Raw genomic sequence first — 12,280 nt, forward strand, 5'->3', positions numbered from 1 at the left:
CTTCTGATCTTTCTAAAATTTCTAATTGGGGCAGAGCAAACTTGGTATTGTTCAATGCCTCAAAAACTCAATTCCTCCATCTATAAACTTGACACAGCCTTCCAGACAACTATCCCCTCTTCTTCAGTGACACTCAACTGTCCCTGTCTTCTACACTGAACATCCTCGGTCTGTCCTTTACTTATAATCTGAACTGGAAACTTCACATCTAATCTCTAGTTAAAACAGCTTCTATGAAGTTAGGTTTTCTGTTTTTTTACTACCGCTTTGGACCCTTTTCTGGGAATGGCATCTTAGTGTTTTTTTTTTTTTTCTTTTTTTTTCTTTTTTCTTGGCCAGTGTGCCTCCTACATAATATATATATATATATATATATATATATATATATATATATATATATATATATATATATTTGTGTGTGTGTGTGTGTGTGTGTGTGTGTGTGCCAGCAAACCAGAAAGGTGTCTTTTCCTTGGATGAATACAATCTTTTTAGAAAAATTTGCACAAGATTAGCCTTGGTTAGCCATGTTTCACTAAAAGAAGCTGAAAATCACTTTACTGTTTTTATATCAGTTTTCCATGTTTCTTAAAGAGAGTGAAGAGGGCACCAAGATTCTCAAGTATCACCATAAAGTCTGCAGCACTTCAAAGCAAAATCTAGGTATACAAGTAACTACCAATTACATTCATGATACTGCTTTCCACAATATTCTATCATTTATTTATTGTAAGTGGGGTTTCAGTTAAACTTGTAAGATTAATGCATTTGTTGTTTCTTTTCAGTGCATTTAAAGACTCACGCTTCCAGCCAATCGGTAGAGATGAACTGCCACGCCTCGGAGTTTCTGTATCCATCCTTCGTCACTTTGAGGATGGGCGTGATTACAGGGACTGGGACATTGGGGTTCATGGTATCCGCATTGAGTTCCTAAATGAGCGAGGAGCTAAGAGGACAGCTACCTATCTGCCTGAAGTTGCTCCAGAACAGGGTGCGACCTCTTGTACCTTTACGTCTTGTACTGAGAACATGATCATAATTGTAATCCAGACATATAAGTATTTTGACCATGGATATTAAGTACACTAACACATTAAGTTTTGAGTCATGAATTTTTAATATGTGGTACTCTCCCAGCCAACTAGTAGATTCAGGTTATAGCGGCTGCAGCCTTGAGGCTTGAGGCCACAGCCCATTTTTGCATACAATCTCCTTCCTTTCATCTCTATCATGAGCAAACATTCTTCCTCCACTTATAATTCTTCTACCCTTATCACTTTCACTTGCAATTCAGTAATTTTCTTCATCATTTGTATCTTTTAATTATCATTTATATCAAGATTTACAACAATTTCTTCAGTGGTAATGCATCATATAAGGAAATTAGCCATTTTAACAGGGTATCATTAGCTAATTTTCATACCTGCTGCCATATGTGTTTCCTAACCTCTGCACAAAATAAAAGCCCAACATACCGTATTTGATGGCTCATAAGACGCACGGGCTCATAAGACGCACCCAGTTCTGGCATGTATTGAAATAGAAAAAAACAAAAATTAACAGATTTAGGCTATCGATATGAAGTCAAGGAATTCAAGCGACATTTGAAGACTCTCACGTGCATTTAGATCACTATTAGATACCAATACTCAGCATTTAAAAGTTTAATTTATGCTAGCAGCTTACTTGTTCTTTTTGGGGTTTTGTTGAGGCTGTGATGGCCGTGACATCACAGCCTGGCGTCCCAAAGGTGTGGTATACAGGTAGTGTTTCAGACTAGATACAGTGGAGCTGGTTGGATTTCTGGAGTCAAATCTTGGTAAGGTTGCGGGCCTTGAAAGCCAGAACGTAATGGTTCGGTTGAGGGTATTGAAAGACAAGATTGTACCAATCCTGCTGACGTGTAAACACAATCTTCTTATTGGTATTTTAGTTGGGGCCATGCAGACTGTGATGTCACAGCCTCTAGTGCCCAAAAGGTGTGGTAAGCAGGGGAGTTTCAGTCTTAATGCGGTTCAGCTGAATGTAAACATTAACTGCACCTAGCTCTTGGCGGCACCATTAACTGAGGGACTACAGTGATAATAAAATTTTTTCATACTTTATTTTTTAGCATCTTTCACATGTAATTCTTATGCAGTATTTTAGTACATTTTCAAAGCCAAAGGATGTGTAAAAGCATAAGCTATTACATGAATATTATGCAGATCATCACCTCAAGCCAGCCTATCCCATGACACTCAATTCCTTTATAGAAGAAATATTCGTTCTCAAGGTGTATTAGTCTATTTTCATAAAAGAAAAGTTTCTCTAGCTTCAATCTTTTTCATATGTATGCAAAGCAAGAATGTTAAAAAGATAGGTTCAATTTTAATTGTATGAAAGTGTGGCTATTGTCTTACCTCAATCAGTAACGGCGTCACACTCGGTGTCACTGAGTACGTCACGTCGGAGCGCAACCGACCGCGTTTGTTTTGAAAAACGTGGTGCACCATCTCCACCTTGCCAGAACCTTCTCCACAAATCCAACCAGCTCCATCACATCTAGTCTAATATTATAATTGGATACCTCACCTTTGGGGCATCAAAGGCTGTGACATCACAACCTACACTGCCCCAACAAAACTCCAAGAAGAAGTGGTGCATGGTTAAGCAAATTCTTCCTGACTGGTCAAAGTCTATGTGGATTACCAGTAAGTATGAGATACTACACATTGGTACCTTGAAAGAAAGAGCATTTTGTGGCGTACTACCAATCATGACTTTATTTAGTTGTGCAAAGACATCTGTGGTTTGAATTTAGAGCCTCTGTTGCCGTAGACTTGTAACCTATTACTGCCTCAAAGTTGGACCTTTGCCTCATTGGACGCAGGCTAATTTACTGACCCTTTTTCTGAGAAAAAAGTAGCGTCTTATGAGCCATCAAATACGGTACTCCGGATTATGAGTACTGTATAAATACTACTATATAAATATAAAGAGGTAATATAAAAGTATGTGTGAAAAAACAACAATAGTATTAAATATCTGTATAGAACAATAACAAGTGGATTCAGCAAAAGGAATGTAAGAAACATTTATTTTTGTGACTTGAGATTGAGACGTAATACTTCTGCAGGCTGGGACCATGAACAGACCATTGACTCTCTGCTCAGGAAAGGAGGATATAAGGGACCGGTCAACACTGAGGTCAGGCGCAGCATCAAGCTGACTCGTTATCAGAGTGAAAAGATATCAGTAACTTTTCAGGTAAGTTTGTCTTGATTACATATTTTACTTCTTATTCTTTTTATTTATTTTTTATTTTTGTTTTCATTTATTTACTTATTTATTTTATTTATTTATTTATTTATTTTATTTTTTTTATTTATTTATATTTATTTTATTTATTTATTTATTTATTTATTTATTTTTATTTATTTGTTTATATTTTTTTCCAAATGTCTCTAACTTTCACAGCAACACTGCCAAGAGCCTCGATGTGAGTGCCACACCTACTAAATTCAAGAACAAAGGAAGCTTTTTCCATTCTACAGTTTGCTGTATTTTGTTATTGTTTATATCTTTAATATACCTATAATCATTCCAACTGATTTAGTCACTCACTGAAAGTCAAACTCCTCTGCACAATACATAATCTTGTGTAGATTGAGAGTAAAGGAAATAGGAACATTATCCCACATGAAAGTTGATGGCACTTAACATAAAAATGGTATGATTTTTTAGAACCACAACTATAGACTTGCTGCTTAACCTATTACATTCATCCCTATCAGAAGTTTCAGAGCTGTCTAACACCATTGAAAATAGAAAAACACCTTGTCAAGGTGTAAACTAAACTACTGCAGCATTAATAGCAGTAGAACCTTAAAGAATAGGAATGTTAAGTGCTCAACTTAAATCCACTGTTGTCATAAGTCCACATTTGCATACTGTGCTCCCTCAGTTGAGGAGATATCTCTGATCATCCAAGCAAAAGCAGTTTCAGACACTGAATCAGAGTAGCACAAATGCCACTGCAGTTGAAGGTAATGTATTGCCACATGTTGCTTCTTTTTTGTAGTCCAGATATTTTATTGGCAATGTTATTTGTGATAATGCCTCACTGGGAAGTAAAGTAGCATTAGAATGGTCATCACAAATTATATTAGTAAACTTTTAGTACTTCATAGAAGTAACATATTGCAATAATTCAACCTTGGTGACATTTGTTTTGTTGTCTCATTGAATGCTTTGTAATGATCTTTTAACTACTCTTGCATTAATTCTTCAAGTACAATTTTTAATCTTAGAAGCTGGCAAGAGAAGACTTATAATGGTCACCATTGACTGCCTGGAATCTAAGTTCAAATGGATGCCTGAAAGTGTGCTACCCTATGTAATTTTTTAAAGAAATCAGTCATAGAAATAGTATTCGATTTTGGAAGGCCAAAATTTGTTAATTGAAAATAATCACAAACCAGCCACTAATGCTACCTTGTACTCTTGCAGGATTACATGAGCTACTGGAGAAACCGCCGCTGCTAGCATTTGCTGAACTCTAGGGATGGGAGATGCGGAAGCTTTGAGCCTGGGAGTGCCAATGAGGGGAGCCGAGGCAGTGTCCTCTCACGAGGCCCTGAACTCACTGGTGTACCTGAGCCGAACCATCACCTCAGCCACCAGTACCCACAGCCCCCATATCATTACCATCAGAACAACCACATAATGACACAACATAACAATAGTCATCCACTCCTTGCTCATAATCACCACAATCATCTTTATTATCACCACAACAATCCCAGGTCTCCGTCACCTCTCCACCTCCCTCATTATTCAGCTAGAGGCAGTAGTAGCAGCAGTAGCAGCAGTATCAATAGTAGTGGTAGAGCATCAGCCACCATCACCACCACCACAACCAACACCAACACTCCACCACTGGGTTTTGACGCAGTGGGTAACTCAGGACTTGGTGCATCTCTCTTGTGCGTCACCACCTCAGGGCATAATGAATTTGCTCTGTGCAGCCCCCCAAACCAGGACGGAGCACTGATGAATCACGGGGGTTGTCCCGCCTGGTGCTCTCACCACAGGACAGCCACAGAGGGAGAGGGATGCCTGGATGGTCTGCGCAGAGCATCCAACAGGCTGGCAGACTTTTTGAGGGGCCTTTTTAATTCTTGATGGTTGGTTTTAGTTATTTTAGCTTATTTGTTTAGTGTTGAGTGTCATCTGTTTTGAGTTTGGCCCTCAAATTAATTTCAGTTTCATAGTAATTCTGTATGGAAACCAGTTTCTATTAGAGATCATGAAAGTGAAATCAATAGTGAAGAAACATGTGTATAGCTGCCCAGGAGTGTAGCATCATCTCATAAAGCCTCATCATGAATCAAATACACATGCTCAAATTCACAATGAGCTTGATACTTGGAGAACTCAAGACTGTGGTGATTTTGGCTGCAAGCTATCCAAAGTATTAGTTACAGTGAATACCTGTATGATGTGATACAGTGGAAGAAAGTTGAAACTAAGCCTTAGTGGGTAGTCACATAGCAGTCAGCAAGACCCATAATTGTGTGTGGAGTCTGGAATAAGTGGTCAGCTCACTCTGATAATAAACACATTGCTTGAACATCGATAACAGTTAACTTTAGTTTTATACATATACTTTCTTGATGGTTTGTTTACAATGTCAGTGAGCCCCGGGCTGGCCTTCCCACTCCCGTCCGTGTGTGTTGTGATCACTGGGTATTTTGACAACCCAACCACACCAGTCTTTCACATTCAGCGGCTGACAAAACTCACAAGATTGATAAACCTCCAGTGTAACCTTACAAGAAGGTACTGTAATTGCAATGAACAGGCTGAAAGATGTTCAGAAAGGATACTTTTCTTGTGAAAATAATTCCAAGAAGGTATGTACTATAGTTTCATAGTGGTGGTTGAACATACATGAATGGTGCAACTCAGAGCTACTCGCACTGCTCGTCTCCCAATGAGGTTTGTTTGCCGCTTATTTTATATCAGACTGCCTAGTCGTGAGCACCTTTTGATGCTCATTTGTTACTTACTAGTGAAAGATCTCATGTACAGTGTTGTTGATGAAGAAAACTTTATTCACCACCCATTTATGAACCATAATGCATCAAGATATATCATTCAGTCAGAATTGCATGCTGTCAAATTATGAAAAGTGGTTCACGTTAAAAAAAAACTGTGCTCCTATTCACTACTTTCATGCAAACACCTTTTCACATAAACCTGACAAGAGGGTACCAAGTGCATCTCAGTGATAACATGTGATAAACTATACCAAAGGTGGCTTGCTGCATAGGGCAGTTGTACTGAGTGCCAAGGAAAGGAAGCAAGGAAAACAAACAGCTCCAACTTCTTATGAAGTGATTATGCCTCATCCATTTACACATAAACTGAATGGACATGCCTGTGTGCATTTTTCAGTAGGATGACATAGATTAGGATTAACATTCCTGAAGAATACCCATGACTAATGAGGGATTTATTCCAGCACTTGAAGTTTGTGTAGACTGGTAATGAGAAAGTTTTTGTGCTACGAGAACCATCGAATGATAAGTGAAAACCAGTTTTGTCTGGGAAGTATGTCACATTTTAATTGATCATTATTTTGAGAAAATGTAAAATAATTATGTGAACCAAAAATTCTACTTTTTTTTCATTAAAAATGTTTCCTGGAAGGAAATTGCTAGAGAAAATTGAAAGCCTACAAAAAAATGCAAATATAAAAAAAAAATTATATAAAAAGTTGCCTGCATGTTTGTATAGAGGGATAAAGGATTATGATTGTAAAATTTAGATTAGTATGGGATATTTAGGTTTGTTTGTGTGTTCATATTTTGTGTATGCTATAATGCATAATCTCACCTTGGCATGGACCTTTGTTTTATGGTAGAGCAGAGAGAAGACATGCACTGCTGTATCACATAGTTCCTGATGGGTAAATCTGGTCACAAAAAACAATGTTTGCATTGGTGCTTGAAACTTATTCTTTTATAGTAATAGTAATAGATTTTGTCCTAACTGAGATAAAGTAACAAATTTCATAAAAACTTTGAGAAGACACCCCCCAAAAAAACACGTTCTTATGAAAGTTAGCCTTATCTTGATGCCAACTGTACCTGATTACTATATAAAAAGAGAGGAGCTTCTCAATCACTAATATTTGCTTGCTCACTGCCAAGGCATTAATCGATATAAGTATATCAACATTACTCTGATTCAGCACGATACCAATAGTTGAAGTATAGATATCATCATTTCATTCTCATCAACTGTTAGCCTCAAGTTTTGAAATTTAGTTTTTTTTTTTTTTTTTTTTTTTTTTTTTTAAGTTGATGAAGCTTTACAAGTTAGGTCAATGCAGGAACATAGAAATCAATCACAGATGGCATGGAACAGATAAAGAAGATAAAGAGATCAGTATTTCTTGCCAGTCTGTGCCACACATACTATATTTAGTTAGTGATGTGGACAATATCATATGTAACTATCGCTATTATAGCAGATTTAGTTTTTACAGATTCTTAGCTTTCATAAGATTTCTAAGTATTACTTTTATGAAATACTGGTAATTTTGACATGTTGAAAAAGGTGCACTTTCATAGTGAACAGCAAATAGTAGTGTCAGTTTTTTTCCATTTTTGTAGAAGCTGTTTTATTGTATATGACCTTACAAAGTGTAAGGTGCAAGTTGAGAGAGGGAGCCAAAACACTGCCATTGTGTGTTTGTTTGTATGTTGTTGAAGTTCTTAAACTATACTCACTAGAGAAATAGCTGATAACTGTCAGTTGCAAGTCTCTTAAGAGTGCTGTACATACTCAATCCAGTGTCCAGTCCCAGCACATAACAAGAAGAACAAGTACATAATTACATGACTCGTAGATGATGACACTAACCAGATGTTACTCCAGGACAGATTCCAATACATATTCAAGAAAACACAAGCATCAGCAAAAGTTTTTGATCAATAATGGCATAGATTTATTTCAAGAACAGATAAATTATGAAGTGGTGACCCTTGACAACTGTGTCCACACTCTTCTGTAAATAAGACTACTAATGGTATTCTGTTTGTATAACTTGTTTCACATGGAAAGTATATATTCTAGTACCTTGATATAAAATCCATGGATCTTTTGTCTCTTAGTTTGTTATTACAATCAGTATCCATTAAATTTTTATTTTTTCTACAAATTGAAGTTGAACTTATTTTGACTGACATAAGGATTGTTTGTTATTACATAACTCCCATCAAGAAGCCAACAAGAGTGTGTGAAATATATTTTTGTCTTCATGAGGCCCACTTATCAACTTAGATGTTTATTAGAAGAATAAGTATGAGATGACCACTGATTTTGTGGCCAGGTCTACCTATCATTGTGGCACTGATGTTGCACAGTGGATTGCTGTCACAGTGTGTGAGCCTCGGATGAAGGTAATTGCAGTGATGCTTCATTACTGTCATACAAGTGAAGCCACAAGCAGATGTGTATATGTAAGCTAACTATCCTGGAAAAAAAAAAAAAAAAATTTAACCCAGATTTGTGTGCATGTTAAATTACAAATTAAGGCTACAGTTTAAATTAATGGTAATTCATTAACTGTAAGTTTTTGCCCTTTAAACCAACCTAAAGTTTTTGGTTTTGGATTTTTTTGTGGTGACTTTTTTTTATCATTTTTAGCTATTAGGGTTATTTACAGTTATTGAAAGAATACCATTTGGCAGAATTTATAGAGCTTCACATATTGGAATTCAATATATTAGGATGTAGAGTTATTAATTATGTACTACCTAACATTTTTGATATGTGAAATTACCCAATAGTACTGGTTGTTTGTAACAACTGGATAATGCATTTGAAAATGTTTTATGTATTTGAGAGGATTGTCATACTTTAAGAAATAGCTTATGACTTTGATAGTTGCATTATGGAAAGCATAACAAAAATTTGCAAAGACATGTTTTTATCCTGTAATTTTCATTTATTTTTTACTGTTTTGTTCCCCTCTTCCAAAGAGGGTTCCTCCGAAAGGTTACCTTGTTCTTGGAGAGCTGTGAGGAGCAGCTCCTCAGTAGTGGTGTGGTAGCTTCTTCTGGGATAGCTCAGGTATCTTGAGAGATCTCCTGAGTCAGGATTGTTGTCTGTTGCTAAATTCATTTTATGAAAATAACAGAAGTACAGTTTTTCATGGCAAAGCAGACTTGTATTATGAATATGTTACTTTTCTTCTTTCATATAGGCATGTTTGTATAGTTTATCCCACTGCATGGCAACTGAATATGAATCTGTAATACATTGTTAGGTATAGCATTGGTACAAGGCAGTTCAAAAGGAAATTATAATTATGATTAATCTGTTTTACATTACATTAGGAGAAACTAAATGGAGCACTTATGGAAACTTCAGTATACGTATTTTCTTCTACCATAATGCTTTATGGAGAATTACAGAACAGCCCTTTATATAGCATTTGAATCCATAAACTGAGACACCATTCTCCAATAGTCTGATAAATTAGCAAAATTAGAACCCAGGTAATCATGTACTACATGCATTATGATAACAAAAAATGTTTATTATAGTAATGTTTATTTTTGGGGGAATATATGGTCATAATGAAGTACTTGTAGTTCCAGGAAGTGTGTGTGCAAGTTATGATAGAACAGCTGGGCCTTTCAGCACTAACATGACTCAGTGAGTAAGGCTGCATGTGCATTAAGTTTGCTGTCCTGTGCTACAGGAGTCTTGAATTCAGGTGCCTTCTGCCAGCCTGGGGACCTCTGGGCAACTCCACAAACACAACTGCCTCACATAATCTAATGGAATTTCAGAACTCATGAAATGTTTTGATGTAAAAGACTGTGTCCAGTTTCTAATTTTAAAACTTTTAGGTATCATTCAGGAACAGAAAACTTGTACACTATGGAGACTTAATCTTCCATGGAGGATTATCGTTTTGTTTCTGGAGAAGTCCATTATTGTACTATAGTGGAGGCTGTGAAGGAATTGTTCATTGTGAGTTGTACATAGTCCTTCAATAAGGGTAATTTTTTCAAATTGCAGATAGTTATAATGCCTTAAAAGGACCATCAATGCAGCTTGTAATGACTGTTCAATTCACAGTGATTATCATAAGTGAATAATGTGTCTGATGCAAGTACTACTGTATTCTTACTTTTAGCTATGTAAAAAAAAAAAAAAAAGATTAGTTATGATTTGATTTTAACTTTGTGCCATTGTTAAAGAAAAATAACAGTATGAAAATTGTCCTATTGAAAAATAATGGCAGTGGTGTTTAATGAATATAATTCCTCCCTGAGCCAGTAGAACTTGAATCTACAGTATGCAAGGAAATTTTTTATCCTATGGTTTGAATGACAGCATTAATTGTAAGTGAATGTTGTATGAAGTTAAACAACTTTTGCATTTTATATAGAACATCTAGCATAGATTTCACAGGTAGCAGCAGTTACTGTAAATCACATATAGAATCTCCATTGAAAATAATAAACCCCTTTTTCACTACCTCTTGTCCTTATTTCATACAGAACAGCATCTTTTCTTTTCTTTTTAAGCAGTAGATGTAAAACATACTATAAAGACAAAATATTTATGAATATTAGGATAAACTGAACATGTATGAATATAGTTAATACTTCAGATGTGATATAAGGACAATTAATGATATCCATGTTAAGTTACTGAAATATGCACAAATGCACATAAATTAAAGAAAGGCTGTATGTATGTACTACACAAGAATTCACTCATACTGATGAAGGAGCCAGCTAGGAAACATGTTTGTTAGGAAATTTGCCTTAATAGATCATTTTGCCTGGAGAAAGTCATTTGTTACTTGCAAGTGAGAGTATTTGGTCCATGCAGTTATCTTAATCTACATAAATTGGCAATTGTCACAATGAACAGATCCAAATTGAATAAATAGTAGATAAGGAAAAATGTGTGTGTGTGTGTGTGTGTGTGTGTGTGTGTGTGTGTGTGTGTGTGCAGTAGGGTACATGACAACACACGGCCATTATAATGTACAACTGCAATAACACTGAAATTTTAATAAATATTTAATCAAAATAACGAACCAAAACTGGCATAGCGAACTTGCCACTCATGCAAGCACTGGAATTTTAATAAAAATTTAACCAGAATAATGAACCAAAACTAGCAAGATGAACTTGCCATTCATGTGAGCACTGGAATTTTTAATAAAAAATTTAATTGGAATAACAAGCTAAAACTTGCAAGACTAACCCACCAGCTGTGCAAGCTGCTGCTCGCCAATCCACCACCTGTCCCTTCCTCCCTTTTTTTCTTTTCCTCTCCCTTCTTTTGTCTGATCTCCCTGTCACCTCCCCTCTCCTTTATCTGTCAGAGATAAAGGACAAGGGAGTGATACCTCACTCTCTCTTTCCCCTCATTCATTTTATGTCATTTTTGCTTCATCCATTCTCACTCTCGCTCATATACATAATTCCATATTCATTCTCAATCAGTTTCATTCTATTTAGCAATCCTTAGGATTGTTCTTACTTTCACAGAGAGAGAGAGAGAGAGAGAGTTGACTTAGGCAGGATTTGCTGTATGTATACAGTAAAATCCCTCTCATCCGGCATTCGAGTATCCGGCAACTTCAAGTATCCGGCACATTTTTCCCCGAGCCTTAAAATCAATGTGTACTCATAAAATTGATTAAAATTCCCGCGCGAGGCATACTTTGTCCCCTCGCCACCAGAGCGCACTGCTTCGCGCCACCCATGGCCCTCCCGCGTGTGCACTGTTTATCGCCTGACGCCTTCATCATGCCTAAAGTTGTAGAAAAGAGGAAGCGTGTTGTGCTTACACTTAAGCAGCTGATCAGATCAGCTGCTGATTAAGATCAGCTGATCTTTGTTATGGTAAGATGCGTGAGTGTAGGGTGGTGATTGTGGACATAGTTTCACTTCTATTCAAGTATCCGGCAATATTCAAGTATCCGGCATGTCAGCAGTCCCGTTGATGCCGGATAAGAGAGATTTTACTCTACATGTGACGCCAATGGTAGGTAAATGTAACCAATATTTGTCAAAGTAGTACAAAACTTGGAACGGTAAGAATTTAGGACTAGGCACAAATCTTGGGAGGGTACTGTAGATCTTCATTGTATTATCTCAAAATAAGTATTGCAAATATGTTATTATTATTATTATTTATTTTATTTATTTTTTTTTTTATTTTTATATTATTTTCTGGTTCCCTGGAACCAATT

At 36.3% G+C, this 12,280-nt stretch overlaps 1 protein-coding gene across 3 annotated transcripts in view; it reads left to right on the forward strand.

The window, feature by feature from the left end:
* The window catches only part of LOC135104389 (nuclear protein AMMECR1-like), a 31,123-nt gene extending 20,578 nt beyond the window's left edge, over positions 1 to 10,545 (forward strand). For all 3 annotated transcript variants that reach the window (XM_064011779.1, XM_064011777.1, XM_064011778.1), the window contains 3 exons: positions 786 to 991; positions 3,119 to 3,249; positions 4,492 to 10,545. In XM_064011779.1, coding sequence (XP_063867849.1) covers positions 786 to 991; positions 3,119 to 3,249; positions 4,492 to 4,527 — 373 coding nt within the window. In that variant the 3' untranslated portion in view covers positions 4,528 to 10,545. The remainder of the gene's footprint in view (positions 1 to 785; positions 992 to 3,118; positions 3,250 to 4,491) is intronic.
* Positions 10,546 to 12,280: the final 1,735 nt, after the last annotated feature.

Source organism: Scylla paramamosain, chromosome 10 (genome assembly GCF_035594125.1).
Source record: "Scylla paramamosain isolate STU-SP2022 chromosome 10, ASM3559412v1, whole genome shotgun sequence".
Classification (NCBI taxonomy): domain Eukaryota; kingdom Metazoa; phylum Arthropoda; class Malacostraca; order Decapoda; family Portunidae; genus Scylla; species Scylla paramamosain.